Here is a 20,647-nt window from a genome sequence, read left to right as displayed (position 1 = left end):
CCTGTTGAGGTTCATTAGAGACCTCACTATTTGGACCATTTTAGTATTTTTCTTTATAGTGGTGGAGGTGAGCACCGAGAGTGTGATCTGGGATCTGTAAAGACAGAGATTCGTTCACAGTCTGGAGAGTGGTTTCTCCAAGCTGATTCAAGGAGAGGATTGAGAGAGCCCCAGTCATTCCTCAGAGCCCCTCACAGGGAGTTAAGAGGATGTTTGAGGATCTGGTTAGAGGGCTAAAGATGCGCAGAACACACGTTTAGCAATCTTTTTCCAGTGTCCTGGCTCTTTACAGTAATAGCAGAGAGTAGAAGGGTTTTGTTAAGGCGCCTTCATTTTCAGAAATTAAAGATTAAGAATTTAGTGGTCTTGACTTACCTAGGATTCGAGTCAGCTGATTTGCCAAGTTAACTAAATCTAGAGTGGACATAATCTCCCATTCCACCCTTGTCCTTCTAACTAAAAGAGAATGATCCTGGTTCATCCCATTGGTGAGGCAATAAGGGCTATCCAAGTGATTTCAACATCTGAAGGAAGACCAGCATTTTCTTTAAAGACAATTTGGAGTCAATTAAATAGTCACAAACAGGTTCATCAGATTTTTGTGTGCAAACCTGAATTTAGTTCCCATCAACAGGCTTGGGAAAGGCAATTGTAACTGCTGTGGGGGTTTTCAGCAAATGTTCTGACCTTTTAACAGAAGCTGTGGTGGTTTAGTCATTAAGTCATGTCTGATTCGTGTGACCCCATGGACTGTAGCCCTCCAGGTTCCTTTGTCCATGGGATTTCCCAGGCAAGAATATTGGAGAGGGTTGCCATTTCCTTCTTCAGGGGATCTTCCCAAACCAGGGATCGAACCTGTGTCTTCTGCACTGCAGGCAGATTCTTCTACTAGAAGCTAGGAGTTTGTTTTTCTAAAGGCCCACCCAGGGTGATTCCTTCAGCCTAATTTTATTCAGCGTTTGGCTTGCCGCTCAAAAAGCTTGTGAACTAACTGATATAAATCTGAGAAACCAGACTGGTAGGTTTGAATAACTATGCTAAATTCTTCGGGCAAATCTACCAAGGTCCTCAGTTACTTTTGGAAACTTTTAACTCTGTGTGGCAATTCAGCCTTTGTCAAGGGAACATAAGTAATGGGTCTTACTTACTTACATAAGTAATGGGTCTATTTGGACCCTCAGAAGATTTCTCTGTATTTTTTTAGTTAATTATTTTATTTATTTATTTGTGCCAGATCTAAGCTGCAGCACTCAAAGGTCTTTGATTTTCATTGCAGTATGTGAGACTCTTAGTTGCTGCATGCAAATTCTTAGTTGCAGAGTGTGGAATCTAGTTCACTGACCAGGCATTGTGCCTGGGCCCCCTGCATTGGGAGTGTGAGGTCTTACCACTGGACCACCTGGGAAGGCCCAGAAGTTTTCCCTTTAAAGGGCAGTTTCTGATAGAGGGTGGCAGAGACTGAGACAAAGAAGCAAGGGGAGGGGTAGTCGGGGGATGCATGAGCTGATACCAGGGACAAAGAAGTGGGGGGGATGAGCCTGAGGCTTCAGAGCCATTTTGTCTTTGTTTGCCTCGGATGGTATAATTATTGTATTTGCAGAGAGACAACTTTAAATTCCTGATAATGTTTGGAAGCCTCAAAATAGCAATCAACAGAGGCACCCAATTTAATTTTGATAATTTCAGAGTCATGGCTGTCTAGTAGTTTTAAGAAAGGGAAGCTTGGGGAGTCTGAAAGTTCTCCATAACGGCCAGTGATGTTCTAAATTACTTTGGGTTAAAATTTGTCCATTTCTTTAGAAACATGCATGAGAAGGGACTGTGGTTTTTAAACATAAAATCAGACAGGGTCTTTAAATGTGGGTACCCTCAAGACAGTTTAGATAACTGGGATCCCGTTTTCTGGAGGTGTTTTTTTTTTTTTCTCTAAAGCAAAGGGAACAATTCTTAAACAGCCTGCAGGCCAAATAGCAGCACAGTTCCAGTTGGGACAGCTTGATCCCAAAAGAATCAGGCCAAAGGCCGAAAGGCACAGTTCCAAATAGGAACAGCCCAATTCCAAAAGGAATTGAACTGAAGGCCAGCACAGTTCCAGTTGGGACAGCCTGATTTCAAGTAAGGCTGAAGTGCCAAATGAGTGCTCACAGACAAAGCAAAGCCTTAACAAAAAGGGTAAAGCCTTTAAACATATCCCAGATAAAGCTTTTGAGAGTTTCAAATGCACTAAGACTGGCGCTCCAATCCAGGAGAAAACCTTCCCCTTAAACTCCAGGGCTGACTAGAAAAATAGTAAGCCCTGTAGACTTAGTGAGTACACACCCTTTTGCTCACCAGCCCCAGGGTTATCAGGAGTCTGCTATGGATCTTGGTGGGACCTCCAATGTTAACCTAAAACTTATTTTTTGTCAGCAAAATGAGTTTATTCAGGAGCAATAAAGAATTCCAATTTGGGACATACAACTGTGGTGAACCACATGCAAGTCAGTGAGTTCAGTCTCAGCCATGTCCAACTCTTTGTGACCCCAGGGACTGCAGCACACCAGGCCTCCCTGTCCGTCACCAACTCCCAGAGCTTCCTCAAACTCATGTCCATCAAGTTGGTGATGCTATCCAACTATCTCATCCTCTGTTGCCCCCTTCTCCTCTTGCCTTCAATCTTTCCCAGCGTCAGGGTCTTTTCCAGTGAGTCAGTTCTTTGCATCAAGTGGCCAAAGTATTGGAGCTTCAGCTACAGCATCAGTCTTTCCAATGAATATTCAGGACTGATTTCCTTTAGGATGGATTGGTTGGATCTCCTTGCTGTCCAAGGGACTCTCAAGAGTCTTCTCCAACACCACAGTTCAAAAGCATCAATTCTTTGGCACTCAACTTTCTTTATAGTCCAACTCTCACATCTATACATGACTACTGGAAAAGCCCTAGCTTTGACTAGACGGACCTATGTTGGCAAAGTAAGGTCTCTGCTTTTTAATATGCCGTCTAGGTTGGTCATAGCTTTTCTTCCAAGGAGTAAGCATCTTTAAATTTCATAGGTGCAGTCACCATCTGCAGTGATTCTGGGGCCCAAGAAAATAATGTCTGTCTCTGTTCCCATTGTTTCCCTGTCTATTTGCCATGAAGTGATGGGACTGAATTCCATGATCTTTGTTTTTTGAATGCTGAGTTTTAAACCAGCTTTTTTCACTCTCTTCTTTCACTTTCATCAAGAGATTCTTTAGTTTCTCTTCACTTTCTGCCATAAGGATGGTGTCATCTGCACATCTGAGGTTATTGATATTTCTTCCTGCGATCGTGATTCCAGCTTGTGCTTCATCCAGTTTGGCATTTCACATGATATACTCTGCATAGAGGTTAAATAAGCTAGGTGACAATATGCAGCCTTGAAGTACTCCTTTCCCAATTTGGAACCAGTCTGTTGTTCCATATCCAGTTCTAACTGTTTGTTGCTTCTTGACCTGCGTAGTCCTGTAAAGCAAATAGTCCAAGTCTGGTTCTAACTGTTGCTTCTTGACATGCAAGTCAGATAAAGCAAAAGAGAGAAAACCTTTTTATAGAGGAGTAGGGGACATTGTGGGGAGCTGTTACAGAGTCCTTTGGAGGAAACTGGGAGTTCAAAGTGTAGTGATTTTTCATTGGCTGAACTGCAGTGATCTCTCATTGTCCGGGCTGCTGCCAGGCAAAGAAACTATCTTCCTTCTCCTTGTGGCAGTAAGGCAATGTCACTTCCGTCTGGAGATCCAAAGTAGTCTCTTCTGTTAGGATCTGTATTTACATGAGTGAGGTATGAATAAGGGCTCCGCTTCTGGCCTCCTGACTCCTGTCTTAGTGAGTTCAGTTCAGTTCAGTTCAGTCGCTCAGTCGTGTCCGATTCTTTGCGACCCCATGAGTTGCAGCACGCCAGGCCTCCCTGTCCATCACCAACTCCCGGAGTTCACTCAGACTCACGTCCATCGAGTCACTGATGCCATCCAGCCATCTCATCCTCTCTTGTCCCCTTCTCCTCCTGCCCCCAATCCCTCCCAGCATCAGTCTTTTCCAGTGAGTCATCTCTTTGCATGAGGTGGCCAACGTACTGGATTTCAGCTTTAGCATCATTCCTTCCAAAGAATACCCAGGGTTGATCTCCTTCAGAATGGACTGGTTGGATCTCCTTGCAGTCCAAGGGACTCTCAAGAGTCTTCTCCAACACCACAGTTCAAAAGCATCAATTCTTCGGCGCTCAGCTTTCTTCACAGTCCAACTCTCACATCCATACATGACTACTGGAAAAATCATAGCCTTGACTAGACAAAGTAATGTCTCTGCTTTTGAATATGCTATCTAGGTTGGTCATAACTTTCCTTCCAAGGAGTAAGCGTCTTTTAATTTCATGGCTGCAATCACCATCTGCAATGATTTTGGAGCCCCCAAAAATAAAGTCTGATACTGTTTCCACTGTTGAGTTATCCTTGGTTAATTTTCACAAGAGAGAGTTTCAAAATTGAAGAGAGAATTGAAGTCTACTTTTGATTGTGTTCTATTAAGCAGCCTTTTTCGAAAAAAAATATATATATATACAGTTTTATTAAAGATGCTGAAGAAGACCTGGATAAACAGAGGTATAGTATTTCTACTGATACGATATCCATACTCTAGTATGTCTACTAGAGTTCACTTTTTTGAGGACATCCAGTTCTCAAATAGATGAAAATTCTAACACATTTTTTTGTGGAGCTAGACAAACTGGATTTTAGGTTCATGTGGATGAACAAATGAGAGAACACCAAAGGTGATCCTGCTGGTCTTGGAGGGTCTCTGGGGAGGTGGGAGGCCGCTGTGGCTCTCTGTGGGGACAAGGACACTGGTGGCGGAGGTACTCACCAGGGTGAGCTCTCCTGGAGGCCAGCCACCACCCCAGCACCAAGACCCAGCCCCACCCAACAGCCTGTAGGCTCCAGTGCTGGGACGCCTCAGCTTAAATACAATGATTAACACTCTTTCTAAACTTTTATATACTCGTCAACCTGAAATGCCAAGAACTATGATTTTTGCATTAAAATCTTGCACTGTTGTATTTCTGTCCATTTCTCCTTCCCTTCCTTACCACTGTGTTGTATCAGTTTTCACGCCATGTTACTTAGAGCAGAAGTGCTCATGCCAGTTATAGTTCATCAAGGTTCATATTATTCAGTGTCCTTTCTGATATCTGGTAACATTTTAATAATATTTCTTTAACAAGTGTTAAAAGAATCTTCAGGGAGAAGTAAGATATGACTGTCAAACAGATATGAAAGCCAGCACATGTTTAGAATTTTCCCCTATTCATTGAACAGTGAGGAAACCAGTCAAATGTTACAACCAATTCAAGGAAAAATCAAAAGAGCAAATGTATATGAAGTAAAGGAATTGAATTGCAAATAGAGGCAGAACCAGTTTCTCTAAAGGGAGGAGGGGGAGCCCATGAAAAAGCCAAGGGACAAGGCATAGTCTGCATGTCCAGTGGCTTCCAGAGTTGTAAAGTAACTCAGGCACCATGAGAGCCAAGACCCTGATAGCTCCTCAGGATGTGCAGTAGGCAATGCAGTTTCCATAGTTTTGGTTTTTTTTTCCCCCTTTAGTTTCTCAGCTTTTGATAAAATTCATCTGAAAGATTATTCTTGATCATGAAACAAGGCTGGTCTCATTTGGCCTGATTGTTTCCGTATGTGCAGTCATGTTGGCCCTCTTGAGTTTGCTTTGTTGGAAGTTCCCGTCAGGATTTCAGGTTGGACTTTTGAAAGCGTCTTATTTGTTGTCCTGAGTCCAGGAAGCCAAGAACCCACCATGTTTCACCAGATAGATTATTTCAAGCAAATTCCTTTTTTCTTGAGGTTTCCAGAATATCCTGAGGCTCCTGGACCTGCCAGGAGATGAATTTCCTTATCCCCCATAAGGCTGGCACCTGGCAGTTTTCCAGGGAGGGCCTTGTTAGCCTCGATCCCTGAGCTGCAGATCCTTACACATGCTGGGTTCTGGTGATTGAATGAGTATCATTCTTCCCTGTGGCCACACAGGCAAGGCCTTGGCTGCACAATCCATGTTGCCAGTCAAATCCAGGTAGAAACAAGAAGATTCTCTTTGAACCTATGCAAATGATTATATTGCCAGAAAAGGAAGAATACTCAACAAGAATTAACAAGTTCTGGACAACTCAGACTTAAGAGACCAAGATACCACTTAGAACTGTTTCGTTTCAGTTTAGAAAACCAGAGGCTACTAAATTTGTATGGACTACAGACAGCTTAAGGGTTTCCCAGGTGGCTCAGTGGTAAAGAATCCACCTGCCAGTTCAGGAGATACAGGATACACGAGTTCAATCCCTGGGTCAGGAAGATCCCCTGGAAAAGGAAATGGCAACCCACTCCAGTATTCTTGCCTGGGAAATCCCATGAACAGAGGAGCCTGGCGGGCTACAGTCCATGGGGTTGCAAAGAGTCAGACACGACTTACCGACTAAAACCACCACCACAGACAGCTTAAGGGGAAAGAGAAAGGGTTCCTTGTGTATCTAGAAAGAGCATTAAAGTCACATGTACAGTGTTCCCAGCAGCAGCTGCGTTGTCCCTCATCGGTCCCTTCAGTCCTGGGTGATTAATCCTTATTCCACTCCGTCTTGGTTCCGAAATCTCAACAATCCATCTGCTTCATTACTAGAGTTCTGGAAATCCTGAGTCAGGCCACTGGACAGCCTCACGGTGGTCTAAGCAATGCCCATGACACAGTGTTTTCCCACTGTGCTGGCCTGACTCTCTTTTTTCTTCTTTTTTTTTTTTTCTTTTCATTAAAGTAAAACAAACTCTTTGTAGCTGTTCACTGAAGAGAAAATGCACAATCTAAAAGTGGAGAACTCAGTTTTATTCAAGAATATTCCTGAGGACTACAGTCTACTGTTGCTGAAGCTGAAGCTTCAGTACTTTGGGCACCTGGTGCAAATAGCCAGCTCATTGGAAAAGACCCTAATGGTAGGAAATATTGAAAGCAGGAAGAGAGGAGGACGATAGAGGATGAGATGGTTGAACAGCATCACTGATGCAATGGACATGAACTTGAGCAAACTCCAGGAGATGCTGAGGGATAGGGAAGCCTGATGTGCTACAGTCCACTGGAAAGAGTCAGACACGACTTGGCAGCTGAACCACAACAACAGTCCAGGAAGGCAGCCTATCTGATGGCTCTGAGAGACTGTTCCAGAGAGGTCAAGGAGAACAGGATATGAAGGAGTTTTTGCTAAAACAATATATATGCAGCCAAACATCGAAGGATTACTATTAATCACAAAAAAAACAGACATCTCAAGGATTTTAGTGCCTTTTTATATATGGGAAGATGCAAGAGTCTGGGCCTGTTGAAACCTTTCCTCTGATATGCATCTGAACTATCTAGGGCCAATATCCTGTTTTTGTCCATTCTGAATCCCGTTAGGGTGCACAGTTGGGACAGCTGCAGCGGCTGATTGCTTGGTGGCAGGCAATATTCTCTGTTTATTGAAATGGCAGACCACAATTTTTTTTTGTCCACATGGATGACAAAGACATAATATGGCCATGGTTAACTTACACTACTGATAATTTTCAAAAGTGAAAGATCTGATGGGAGTTCATAACAATAGAAGTGCCGCTGAGAAGTTATATTTGGTTGTTTCTGTGCCGTGCAAAACAAAGCCACGCCCCGAAAAAAGTTTTAGATAAAGTTAATCTAAGATGTTTATGCCTGTTTTTAAAGAAGACTGTGAACACTATATCTGATTTCTAAAAATCAATGAACATAATTCTTAGAAAATTCCTGAGATATAACACAAAATAATCCTGAAACATAATGTACCATGAATATACCAAGAATATCAAGCAGAGAGTCAGGAGTTGTGGGGCAGGTCCTGACCATCTGCATATTAACTATGAGATGTGAAGGCACAGCTGCAAATTCCTGGCCTCCAAAACGCTGGATTCAAGTTAAAGAGGTAAGGTTGTGACCAAGTAAATATTTAAAACAGTGACTGAGTCTACCAACTTTTAAGCTCTATGCCCCTGTTCCCTCATGGCACTGGGCAGACACTTTAGGACTCTGATGAAGAAAAACCTGACAGGCACCCAGGACCCTGACAGATCTCTAGAAAGTTCCTCAAACACATGATATGAACAACATTTTACCAACAAATATAAAATGGGATTGGCTGAACATTTCTTTGGACTCAGCAATTCTTCTCATGAAACTCATGGATAATAATACTTCAAATAAACCTAATTATTTCTAACACTTCTATTATAACAAATTGTGATTTTTCCAAGGCACAAAGATAATTTTAGGTGAAAAGAGTATCCTGGAAGTTTTATCTCATTTTTACCCCTAGGATTCAGTTTGAAAAGGAAAATTATCAAAGGCTATCAGGAGATTTGAACACAAATAGGATCATGGATGCCTGGGAAACAACAGTATTTGTCTACTCAGGTGAAAGTGACAATAAGCATTTAAAAATAAACACAGAAGTTAATGTCATTGTAAAGAACTTTAGCTCTCCCATAAGGGAGATAGCTTTGTTTATTTGTTTTTAATAATGAAACTTAATAAAGTCAACATAAAGCAAAGAAAACTATTCTGGTCTTCTAGTACTCTTGCCTGGAAAATCCCATGGATGGAGGAGCCTGGTAGGCTGCAGTCCATGGGGTCACTGAGAGTTGGACACAACTCAGTGACTTCACTTTCACTTTTCACTTTCATGCATTGGAGAAGGAAATGGCAACCCACTCCAGTGTTCTTGCCTGGAGAATCCCAGGGACGGCGGATCCTGATGGGGGTCGCACAGAGTCAGACACGACTGAAGCGGCTTAGCAGCAGCAGCAGCAGACATTTTATGTAAATGGAAGCATGCATCATGTGACCTTTTATGTCTGGCTTCTTTCACTGAACATGTTTTTGAGGTTTGATCACATTGTAGTGTGTATCGGTGCTTCATTCCTTTTTATGGCTGAATAATATTCCCTGTGTAGACAGACTACACTCTGTTTATCCATTCATTAATAATAGACGTTTGGGGTGTTTTTTTTGTTTGTTTGTTTTTTCTGTCTTTTGGTTACTGTGAATAATACTGCTATGAAAATTCTTGTACAAGTTTTTGTTTAGACTTGTTCTCAGTTCTTTAGATACATACCCAGAAATGGAATTGCTGCAGTGACATGGTAATTCAATGTTTAACTCATTGAGAAGCCACCAAACTGTTTTTGACTGTAGCTGCATCTTGCTTTCCCACCAGTAATATATAAGGTTCTGATTTTCCACATCCTCAACAACACTTACTTCCTGTCTTTTTGTTTTTGTGTTTTTTTTGGCTGTACCTGTAGTGTATGGAACTTCCCTGACCAGGGATTGATCCCGTGCCCTCTGCAATGGAAGCACAGATTCTTAACCACTGGACCACCAGAGAAGGTCCTCTGTCTTTTTTATTTTAGCCATCATAGTAAGTGCAAAGTAGTATCTCATTGTGATTTTGATTTTGCGTGTCTTTAATGACTAATGATGTTGAGCATCTTTTCATTGGCTCGTTACCCATTTCTGTAACTTCAGAATTGATAACCTTTAAACTTAGGTATTATAAACTAAGGAAAGTATATTCATTTCCAAATATTGTTCTTCATACGTCTTTTTATCACCTGGAAAAAAACATACATTACTTTAGGCCTTATCTCAGAAGGACCATGGTGGCAAAACTAATTTCATAACTACTCAGATGTTAATAACATGCAATATGTCCATCGTCGTTATCTTTAAATGAATGGGGAAATAAGCTTTTGAAAAATTTCTCTGCTTCAGTTTCCAACATTGTAAATAGCAATAGTTATTAACCAAAACAGTAAAACAACCAGTAATTTTACCCGCCAAAAGACTTTATTTAGGAGCAGCAAAGAATTGCAATTTGGTGGGAGGAGCTGTTAAAAACAGAGTCCATTGGAACAAATTGGAACTTCAAAGCACAGTGGCTTTTATTGGCTGGGCCGTTGCGAGGCAGGGATAAAATCTTCCTCCAGCTGCCAGCAGTGTTACTTCCTTCCAGAGATGCAAGGTGGTCTCTTCTGTGAGAGCTCCCCTTCTGGCCTCCCAACTCCATTTTAGTGAGGATCCCATGATTAATTTTCACATAAATCACACACACACACACCGAAAAAAAAAAAAAAAAAAAGAGGTCCTCAATAACCTTGTATTTAACCAAATTAATTCATTATTCTGAAAAACTTATTTCAATGGTAATTTCTCTCTTGTAATATGTCAGCTTAAAGATAAATTTCTAAGATTTTCAGGTAACATGACCCAAACTGAGTTAACAAATGAATGTTCATTTGATGCCTAGGTCATATCTGATTAAGGCAGACTGCTGAAGCATTGATTACAAGAATAATCCTCGAGCATACACATGTAGACTTTTGCCTCTTATTTTTCCATGCTGCAGAGAGGGTATGTCTTTGGGTCTGTTAATGGATGTGCTCATGTCTGCCACTCTGAGAAGCTGTGTCAGGCTATGTGCCTTTGTGGAATATTTCTGTGTGTTCTGGAGTCTGCTGAAATGCTGGCGTGTGTTGCACAGTTCACACGTGTCCATTCACCATCCCCACCCAAATTCTCTTAAAAGAGAAGTGACTTTGGTTTTAAAGATGCACGTGCTGTTCTTCTTGAGTATTTGTTTTCAGCATGGGAGGAACCCAAGTGACATGCACACAGCGGATAAACTCCCTTTCCCTCATTTCATTTATAGGGAAGCCACCTCATCACCCCTTCCGCACCCCTGAGGCGCAGGGCTCAGGTGAGGCTCCTGATGTATGCTTGGGACAGTGGCAACCCTGCCTCACAACTCAGGTAACAGTCCTTTATCTAAGAAACTTTTTTTTTAATAAACTTTTTACTGATTGCTCAAATACTGCATTTTCATAACAGAAACTTTAGAATATGGTGAACATAATTTTAAAAGCTTCCAGTTTTCAGCACTTCAGCATAGTTAGCAGTAACTTATCAGTGTATTCAGTTCAGTTCACTCAGTCGTGTCAGACTCTCTGCGACCCCATGGACTGCAGCATGCCAGGCCTCCCTGTCCATCACCAATTCCCAGAATTTACTCAAACTCATGTCCATCAAGTTGATGGTGCCATCCAACCATCTCATCCTCTGTCCCCTTCTCCTCCCACCTTCAATCTTTCCCAGCATCAGAGTCTTTTCAAATGAGTCAGTTCTTCACATCAGGGGGCCAAAGTATTGGAGTTTCAGCTTCAGCATCAGTCCTTCCAATGAATATTCAGGGATGATTTCCTTTAGGATGGACTGATTGGATCCCCTTGCAGTCCAAGGGACTCTCAAGAGTCTTCTCCAACACCACAGTTCAAAAACATCAATTCTTTGGCGCTCAGTTTTCTTTATAGTCCAGCTCTCACATCCATACATGACCACAGGAAAAGCCCTAGCTTTGACTGTACAGACCTTTGTTGGCAAAGTAATATCTCTGCTTTTTAATATGCTATCTAGGTTGTTCATAACTTTTCTTCCAAGGAGCAAACATGTTTTAATTTCATGGCTGCAGTCACCATCTGCAGTGATTTGGAGCCCCAAAAAATGAAGTCTGTCACTGTTTCCACTGTTTCCCCATCTATTTGCCATGAAGTGATGGGACCAGATGCCATGATCTTAGTTTTTCAAAGTTATAAAGTATATCATATATGTATTTTATTATATAGCTTTACCTACCTAGGTATTGTTTTCTAAATCTTTACCAATATAAGAGGTTTAAAATGCATCTTCTAAACATTTCGTATATCCTGAGAGTGTTCAGATTTTTAATCTGTTCATCATCCATTTGTATTTCTTCTTTTGTGGGTTATTTATGCATGTTTTATGCTGATTTTCTACTTGGGTGTTTGTACTTTTCTTTATATATACTAATCCTTATCTGTTGGATGACTTGTACACTGTGTAGTTTGTCTTTTCAGTTTATTTAAAATAAATAGTGAGTCAAGTAACAGATAGATGGCCTGTTACACCATGAGATGACATGTGGCTCTTAGCGACAAGCTCCATCCTGGGTAAGAGGCGCAGGTGGGTGAGGGTGGGAGGAAGGGCTGGTAAGGAGGAGTGAGGCTGGGATGGTAGCTGGATCATAATGGGTGGGAGTTGGGAGGGCGCCGTGCGAGTCAGGATTCCCTAAAGAGTTTGAGGCCTGGGCAGCAGCTGGGGGTGGAGATTTGATGGATGGGCTTAGATATGAGATGATCCTGTACCATTCCCATGCCTGCATTCAGTCTGAGCTGGCACATCTAGATGTGGAGTTTGAGGAAGAAGTCTTCAGCAAAGGGAAGTCTTCAGCAAAGTGCAGGGGTTCTGAGTCACCAGCACAAGGTGAACCAGGAATGGGTCGGGGGGACAGAGAAGCCTAGGGAGGCAGTGTGCCAGACCAGGAGACACTGGCCTGAGAAGCAGAAGGGCTGGCTCTGAGAGGGGCCCAGGAAGCCATTGTTTCCCACCAGCAGACTCCTCCACTGACAAAAAGCCTCTGGAGGATGTATTTGGGAAGAAGGAAAGAGCATAGAAAGAAGAAATGCAGGATCACTGAGGCCTAGGCCCCCTGGGCTGGGCCTCACCTGGGCGGGTCTGCTGGAACCCGATAGGCTTTGTTCCAGACTCCTTTCATGTGCGTGCGTGTGCGCACAGACACTCAGAGTCCTTCCCTCTTCGCCATTCGTGGAAAGTGGTATTAAAGCATCGAAGTAGCTGCCTGTCTGAGCTGCTTGTACCTTTCAAGTCATCTGCATTGATCATTTAAGTCTCTAAATGTGTGTTATTAGAAGAAATCTCTCCCAAATCATCAAATAAATGTGCCTGCTACCCTGTGTGGTGAAACACATATACTCTTATATAGACCTCCATTTCTTTCTAGTAAAGTAGTTTATTAAACTTTATCAGTCTCTTTCAAACTACAAAGCTATTCATTACATCCAGTGAAATAACTCATCTTAAAATTTGAGAAAGGAAAACTTTTGAGATCCTCTTTTTTTTGGTTCCTCTTTACTTCCACTAGTAAATGGTGCTGTGTAGAAAGAAACAGGAAGAACGTACAGAAAAGAATCCCTATAGTTCAAGAAGAAAGACAGATAACCAGTAGAAAAATAAGCAAAGGATAACAATCAGAAGGGGCTTCCCAGGCAGCTCAGTGGTAAAGAATCCACCTGCAAATGCAGGAGACACAGGAGACACTGGTTCAATCCCTGGGTCAGGAAGATCCCCTGAAGGAGGAAATGGCAACCCACTCCAGTATTCTTGCCTGGAGTATCCCATGGACAGAGGAGCCTGGCAGGCTGCAATCCATAGGGTCGGGTCACAAAGAGTCGGACACGACTAAGCAACTGAGCACGCACACACGCAACATTCAGAAGCCATTGAAGAAGAAACTCATTGAGTCAGTCAACAAACATGAGAAAGTTGCTCACTATCACTGCCACCCAGACACTGAAAGTTAAAACTGAAAGATACACGTGCATTACTCAGCTCACAGTCCAAACATAAGCTTGAGCAGGAGAAGCGGCCCCCGCAGGTGGCCCTCTGCACTGGGCCCTCTGCACAGTCCAGGGCTTCGGTTCTCCTCAGCTCCCCCTCCCAACTGCTTTTCCACAGGCCTCCCCTCAGAGGGCAGATGTGAGTGTTCAGGCCGCAGAGGGCCAGAGTGGCCACAGCTGTGCATTGAAGATGTGCCACAAAGGAGAGCTGCAGGGCCCCTCACGCTGTGCCCGGCGGGGCACCACAGGAAGGTTATGTGACTGTCAGGTACTTGGAAAGGGACTTGGATCACCGTCTCGAGGCCTGTTAAGTTCGTACTGGCTGGTGGAAGCACAAGCACGTTCTCCACTTTTGGCTTATCACAGAGCCAACTCCCTAATATCAGAGATGTGGGGAAGGTGTTTCTTCCTAATCCTGAGGGAAAACCCAGTAACACACCCCATCAAAGCCCCACAAACACTGAGAACTTAGTAACACACCCCATCAAAGCCCCACAAACACTGAGAACTCAGTAACACACCCCATCAAAGCCCCACAAACACTGAGAACTCAGTAACACACCCTATCAAAGCCCTACAAACATTGACAACTCAGTGACAACGCCCCATCAAAGCCCCACAAACACTGAGTTTCTTGTACTTAAACTTCCACAACAGGACCCTAGGAAAGCCAAGAAAGAATGTTTCTCTGAATGCTCAGGAAAGACCCAAGCCCGCCTGGCACAGACAGTCTGCAGAAAGGATGCTCGGCCAGGCTGCACGGCAGGTCCAGGACTGGTATGCAGGACCCACCAGGGCCAGCTCTTCATGCGGCCCACATCCCTGCTCGGGAAGCACCCAGAACTGGAGCACTTAGTGTCGCAGAGAGTGGCACTGCCTGAGTGTCTTCACCTCAGGGCCTTGGCCCTGATTTCCAGGCCCATCTCCCTCACGATCCTGTTCCTTTGGCTGGGAGGTTGGCCGCACTACATGGCTCGTGGGGTCTTGGTTCCCTGACCAGAGATTGAACTCAGGCCCTTGGCAGTGAAAGTCAGGAGTCCTAACCACTGGACCGCCAGGGAATTCCCCATGTTCCATGTCTGAATGTCCAGAGCTTCTCGGGCCAGGTTCACTGTCTTATCACCCCAGGAGGGCAGGGAGAGAGGGTGGCTTTCAAGGATAATTCTCTTTACTCTCTTTCACAGAGACAGCACAGGAGCTCCACAGTGACTTGCAGATCAGCTCCTCAGAAAGAAAATCGGTCCTCAAAGCCACACCTGGCTCAAGAATTCCAGGAGGAAACTGGCCACCACACCCGTACGTCCTCGTCACTTGCCAGCAGTTCCCTCCAGGACACATGGAAGTTGTTGGACCTGGGATCCAGCCCTTCTGGCCTCACTTCCCAGGATGACTCACCTCCAGGTAGGCCACTACTCTGTCAGTCCGGATACCGGCCATGAGAACAGCAGTCCTGTCCTCTTTTACCTGGTGCCTGAGCGTCCCCCAGGGAAGGCGTGTGTCTCCCAGGCCCACGTCCAGCTGACCACATTACCGCATCTACTGAGAGTGGAGACCACAGGTCACAAGGACCCTCAGCCCGCAGGGGTGGGTGCAGTGTGTTCAGTGTGTGACTCTAGCGGGGGCAAGCGTTCTGTGTTCTGCTCAGCCTCGGGAGGCCGGGCAGCCCATGAAGAGTGTGTCTTCGGCCCCCTGGAAAACTTGCTCCCGCTAATGTCACTGTGAGGTAATCAGGAAAATTCATCTGAGGGGCCACCACCTTTGGGGGAACTTCGTGAGACCGAGGTGTAGCAAGCATGGTGGGTGAAGGGGAGGCTGTTTGAAGACTGGAGTGGGGGGAGTGAGCTTGGAGCCCCTTGCAGATCAGTATGCAGCTAGCATCCTCATTCTCAGCCTTAATGCATGACTGCCTCCCACTGTGCCCAGTGTGCCAATGGGCATTTTAGGTTATTCCCGATCTTTTGCCATTACAAATAATGTTACAGTGAATTAGCTTGTACACGCTATAATGCATGAATTAAAGTATAAATGTAAATTCCCAGAGAGGGGATTGTTCTGTCCAAAGGTATGTGCATTTCTGGCTTCCCTGGTGGCTCAGCAGTAGAGAATCTGCCTGCCAATGCAGGAGACACAGGTTCGATCCCTGGGTTGAGAAGATCCCCTGGAGAAGGGATCCAGGGGATCCAGTATTCTTGCCTGGGAAATCCCAAGGACAGAGGAGCCTGGCAGGCTGCAGCGCATGGGGTCGCAAGAGTCAGACACAACTTAGCAACTAAACCACCACCACCACATATGCCTGTCTAGTTTGGGAAGATATTGTTAGTTGGGCTCCATCAGACAGTAGCAGTTCACACCCACCCAGCAAAGGCTAAGAGGGTGTCTTTCTCCAGACCCTCTCCAGCAGTGTCATCGAACTGTAATCTTTGCCAGTCTGATAGATATCATTTTACTTTGTATTTTACCTGTTAGGAGATTGTGCATCTTTTCACATGTTTGAATTATGTCTTTTCCTTTTCTTCAGCTCTCTGCTTATTGGTTTATTGGGTTTATAATCTTTTTCTTATTGATTTGTATGAGCTCATTATATTTAATGGAAGTTAGACCTTTTCTGAGACATAAATTGCAAATATTTTCCTACAGTTTTTCATTTCTTCTTTTACTTTGCCTATGGTGGCTTTTTGTCATGCACATTTTTAAAAACGTAGTCTAACTTATGTTCTTGTTTTTAATCCTTTCTGGGGTTTTTGCTGTACCTAGGTCTTTTCCATTCCAAGATGAAAGATTATTCTGCCATGATTTCTTCTAACACAGTTATAGTTTCCTTTTTTCATATCTAAATCCATGATCCATTTGGAATTTTATCACACTTGTAGGTTATGAAATAGGAACCAAACTTGGCAATTCAGATATCCTCCCCCACCCCCACCAGTTACTGAGTAACTCACGTTTCCCCACTTGTTTGAAATCCTACTTTCACTATAATATTAAATGTTTTGTGTGTACTTGAGTCCCTGGGCTCTTGTTCTTTCCCGTGGTTCATTGGTCTCAGTCCATCCACATGCAGTGCTGTTTGAATTGTTACCACTTCCTGGTCCCTTATAATGTCTGCTGACTTTGACTCTCCAATTATGCTTCTTAGAGTTTTCCTGGTAATTCTCACTCAATTTATTTTTTACTTTTCCTATACAGCCTTTAGTCCCAGCCCCAAAACTCTGTGTGACTCTTCTCAGGATTTGTTAATCTTGGGTCCTGCATCCGGAAGGAGCCAAGTCCTCCTATTAGTCTGAGTTCTGCTCCCTGGGGCAGTAGTCACCCCTGTGATGCCTTCAGGTAGTCTCCTCCGATGCAGGCTGGTCTGTTCTCCTCACATCTCCTGCCCAAGCTCATGAATCTGAGAAGCTGCTGCTTCAGTGTATATATTTTTAAAGCCATACTGTCTTATATGTGTATAATTTTGTTTACTTATTTTGGCCATGCTGGGTCTTCGTTGCTGCCTGGGCTTTTCTCTTAGTTGCAGCAAGCTGGGACTGTTCTCCAGTTGAGGTGCCTGGACTTCTTTTTGTGGTTGCTTCCCACTGCACACACTTATTGCAGAGCACAGGCTCTAGGGTGCACGGGCTTCAGTAGGTGAGCTCCTAGGTTCTAGAGCACAGGCTTGATAGAAGTGGCACATGGGCTTCGTTGCTCCAAGGCCTGTGAGATCTTCCTGGATCAAGGGTGGAACCTGTGTCTCCTGCACTGGCAGGCAGATGCTTTACCACTGAACTATCAGAAAAGCCATTCAGTACATTTTAAATTCAGGAAAGTTTTTGCTGTACTTTTCATTGACTCTGTTGGAAGTTTTTGGTAAATGTTCACTGCCATTTTGCTGGTTTCCTTCCTCCTTTTTTCTCATAGCACTTTTGTACCTTTAAAGAGGTAATTTTTCCTCTACCAAGTATTTGTAGGAAATGTGTGCAGGAAAAGAGACCAGGGACATTGTCCTGTCTAGCAGTTTTCTTGTTGGTGGTTTTTAAGTAAGGAGAAGGAAATGGCAACCCACTCCAGTATTCTTGCCTGGAGATTCCCAGGGACGGAGGAGCCTAGTGGGCTGCCGTCTATGGGGTCGCACAGAGTCAGACACGACTGAAGCGACTTAGCAGCAGCAGCAGCAGCCTTGACTTATCTTTGCCCATTTTCATGAAGCTCAGCTTCTTTCCCCTCCCACCTGGACATCCTGACTCCACTAGTTACACACAGGCTCAGTAGTTGTGGCACACAGGCTTAGTTGCCCTGAGGCATGTGAAATCTTCCCAGACCAGGGATTGAACCAGTGTCCCCTGCATTGGCAGGCGAATACTAACCACTGGACCAACAGGGAAGTCCTAGTTAGTGATTCCTAACATATTTGCATTTGGGTTAGAGACTAAGGTCACCATGGTGTCGTCAGCTCTCCTGCGAATACAGTTTTGCTCCAGCTACAGTAACTGACATGCCTGCTTACCCCAGCGGCACCCGCTTGTAGAAAGCGTGGTGCCCTTTTGGGATTCCTTTCCCTGGGTCTGAAAGCCTGTTTCTGTTCAGAGTCTCCTGCACTTCTGTTACCCCATGCTCCTGTATCAGCGCTGTCCTCCAACAACTTAGTTTGTATTTTGTCTTCAGCGTGCTTTTAAAAGTCTTTATTTCCTCCAGTCTCATCTGGGAGATCACGTTTCCATTGCCTTCTGCCTGTTTTTAAGTTACATTCTCTATGCTTATTCTTCCTCAGTGACTAAGATTCCACTTATTTTCATTTTACCCATCCATTTCTTAAATGTATCAACCTCTATATTTTTCTAATTTTCTACTGATATCAATGAAAGCATTAGCTGTTGAGCAGGAGGTGATTGTCTTTTAAACAAAAGTGAATTTGACTAAGTCCTTTATAATTTATCCATATTTGCTTTCCAGCTCTCTCATAGTAGCCTCTTAGATGTATTTTTCTTCTTCCAAGGTAATTATAAAAGGAAATTTTTATATAAGAAACTTTGAGGCCTCTGTGTGACAGAGTATTTTTATTTGTCTCACATTTACATGTTTTAGTTGAGTATAAAACCCCAGACTTCCATTTCTCATAATGTAGCAGGCTGGGTAGCTGGATTAACACAGTCACTGAGAACAATTAAAACCGCTGAATAAAAAGCAAAGACACGCTTATGAGGCATCAGTAAATAGCAAGAAGGTAAAGAAGTCTCAAGCAAAGGCTGAGAGGAGCAACCTGAGACTGCCTTTGACCAGGGACTTCAGCCTGGGTGGGCTTGAAATCTGGTGTTGTCACCTCTCTGGCTTCAGAAAACAGGTGATGGTGATGAAACCCAGGCCCACCCAGGGCAAGAATGTGATGGCGCAATCCTCCCCACCTCCCAAAGCTGAAACTCCAAGGACCATAGTCTCTGTGTGCAGGTGGACAGGTAGACCCCCACCGCCATCAGGGGCCAGGGACGTGAGGACTGAGGACGTGACCTGGCACTGCGTGACAAAGGGAAGATTGTTACATGTGTTAATAATTTGCCACCAAGAGCCAGTCCTAGTGGCTTCGTCCCAGTTAACCCTTGGGTGCCTAGAACTTTCATTTCAAGTGATTGTGAGCTGGTGGCATCCCCAAGAACTAGCAACAGCAAGTGACAGCTCACTTCAGGGGGAATCACCTTTATCCCAGGCCGTAGAAAATTTGCGCAGAGCAGATTCCTATGAAAAATAAGATCCCAAATACAGGGTGCAAGGCACCAGACATGAGGCCAGCAGAAGCAGACCTGGGATGTCAGGGTATAAGTAACTGTGTTTCATACTGAAGTAAAACACCAGCAGGAAAATATATTCAAGAAGACAGTACCTGTCTGAGCTGAGGGAGGACAGCTGTCACCCTCGAATCCCACTAAAGAGGGCAAAACAAAGACTTTTCAGACAGTAAAAACTGAGCAAATTTGCCGACACATCCCTCACTAAAAAAAAAAATTCCAGAGTAGGCATCAGGAAACTTTTTCGTGAAGGAGGGCCGAATGGTGAATATTTTTGGCAGCAATCACCACCTGCAGCTCAAAAGCAGTTGCAGACAATATGTATGTGATGGGCATGCTGTGTACCAATAAAACTTCATTGATAAACACAAGTGATAGTAATGCTGTTTCTCAAGCTGAGTACACAGGTTTTTGTTTAGTTCTTTATTTAAAAAAAATTCTTTAAACAATACATGTATATTATATGTGCTTGATGTGGTTTGGGTATCTTTTATAAAGAAAAGTTTTAAAAGGGAGGGGGTGGTCAACTGGGCAGAGAGGTCAGGGAAGGTCAGGGCAGAAAAGTGTTCCATGTCACTGTGGCGGTCTTAGTGGAGTAGTGGAATAGTCATCCATCCTCTTCCTAGCTGAAGAGGCTGGGGAAGAACAGGTGGACTGCTTACTGAAGAGGTCTTGCTCTGAAAAGCAGCAGTTAAAAAAGCAACATTGGGGCTTCCCTGGTGGCTCAGTGGTAAAGAATCCACCTGCCAATGCAGCAGACAAGGGTTCAGTCCCTGATCTGGGAAGATCCCACATGCCACAAAGCAACTAAGGCCGTGCGCCACTACTATCAAGCCTGTGCAGCCAGGAGCTGCAACTACTGAGCCCACATGCCGCAACTGCTGAAGCCCTCTCAGCCTAGAGCCCGGGCTCCACACTATAGCGAAGAGTAGCCCCCACTCTCTGCAACTGAAGAAAAGCCCCTGCAGCAATGAAAACCCAGCTCAGCTAAAAGTAAATAAATGTAGTTTTAAAAAAGTAACATTGGAGGAAACTGTGAAGGTGTGGCCTGCCTATATGCAGGTGGGGAAGATGGGAGAGACAGGCCGATGCTTGTGGCTGGGGAGGAGGGCAAACTCAGGAGAGAAGCAAGGTGTGCTGAGGGGCTCGGATTTAATAGGACAGGCCAGAGGCAGGAAGGCGATGGACACCCAGACTGGGAACTTTACTGGCCACACCTGACAAGCAAGTCGCCACAGCCTCATAGACGCCTGCAAAAGATGAGGAGGACTCGTCACTCGCAGCACAGCAGACAGCCAAAGGGTCTCCTCAAACCCTGTCCCACGGGCCAGGTCAGGAGTCTCAGCTGAGTGG

At 44.2% G+C, this 20,647-nt stretch overlaps 1 protein-coding gene across 3 annotated transcripts in view; it reads left to right on the top strand.

Moving 5' to 3' along the window:
• The window catches only part of CCDC57 (coiled-coil domain containing 57), a 108,585-nt gene that overhangs the window by 64,736 nt on the left and 23,202 nt on the right, over positions 1-20,647 (top strand). Inside the window, exons 16-18 of one of the 3 annotated variants that reach the window (XM_040244888.1) lie at positions 10,760-10,860; positions 14,199-14,318; positions 14,726-14,942. In XM_040244888.1, coding sequence (XP_040100822.1) covers positions 10,760-10,860; positions 14,199-14,318; positions 14,726-14,942 — 438 coding nt within the window. Of the gene's footprint in view, positions 1-10,759; positions 10,861-14,198; positions 14,319-14,725; positions 14,943-20,647 lie in introns of those variants that run through there. The other 2 variants (XM_040244889.1, XM_040244890.1) reach the window with 2 other exon arrangements.

The sequence above is a fragment of the Oryx dammah genome, unplaced genomic scaffold (assembly GCF_014754425.2).
Source record: "Oryx dammah isolate SB20612 unplaced genomic scaffold, SCBI_Odam_1.1 HiC_scaffold_8, whole genome shotgun sequence".
Lineage (NCBI taxonomy): Eukaryota > Metazoa > Chordata > Mammalia > Artiodactyla > Bovidae > Oryx > Oryx dammah.
Note: the sequence above shows the minus strand (reverse complement) of the source record. Positions and strands in the feature narration are given on the sequence as shown.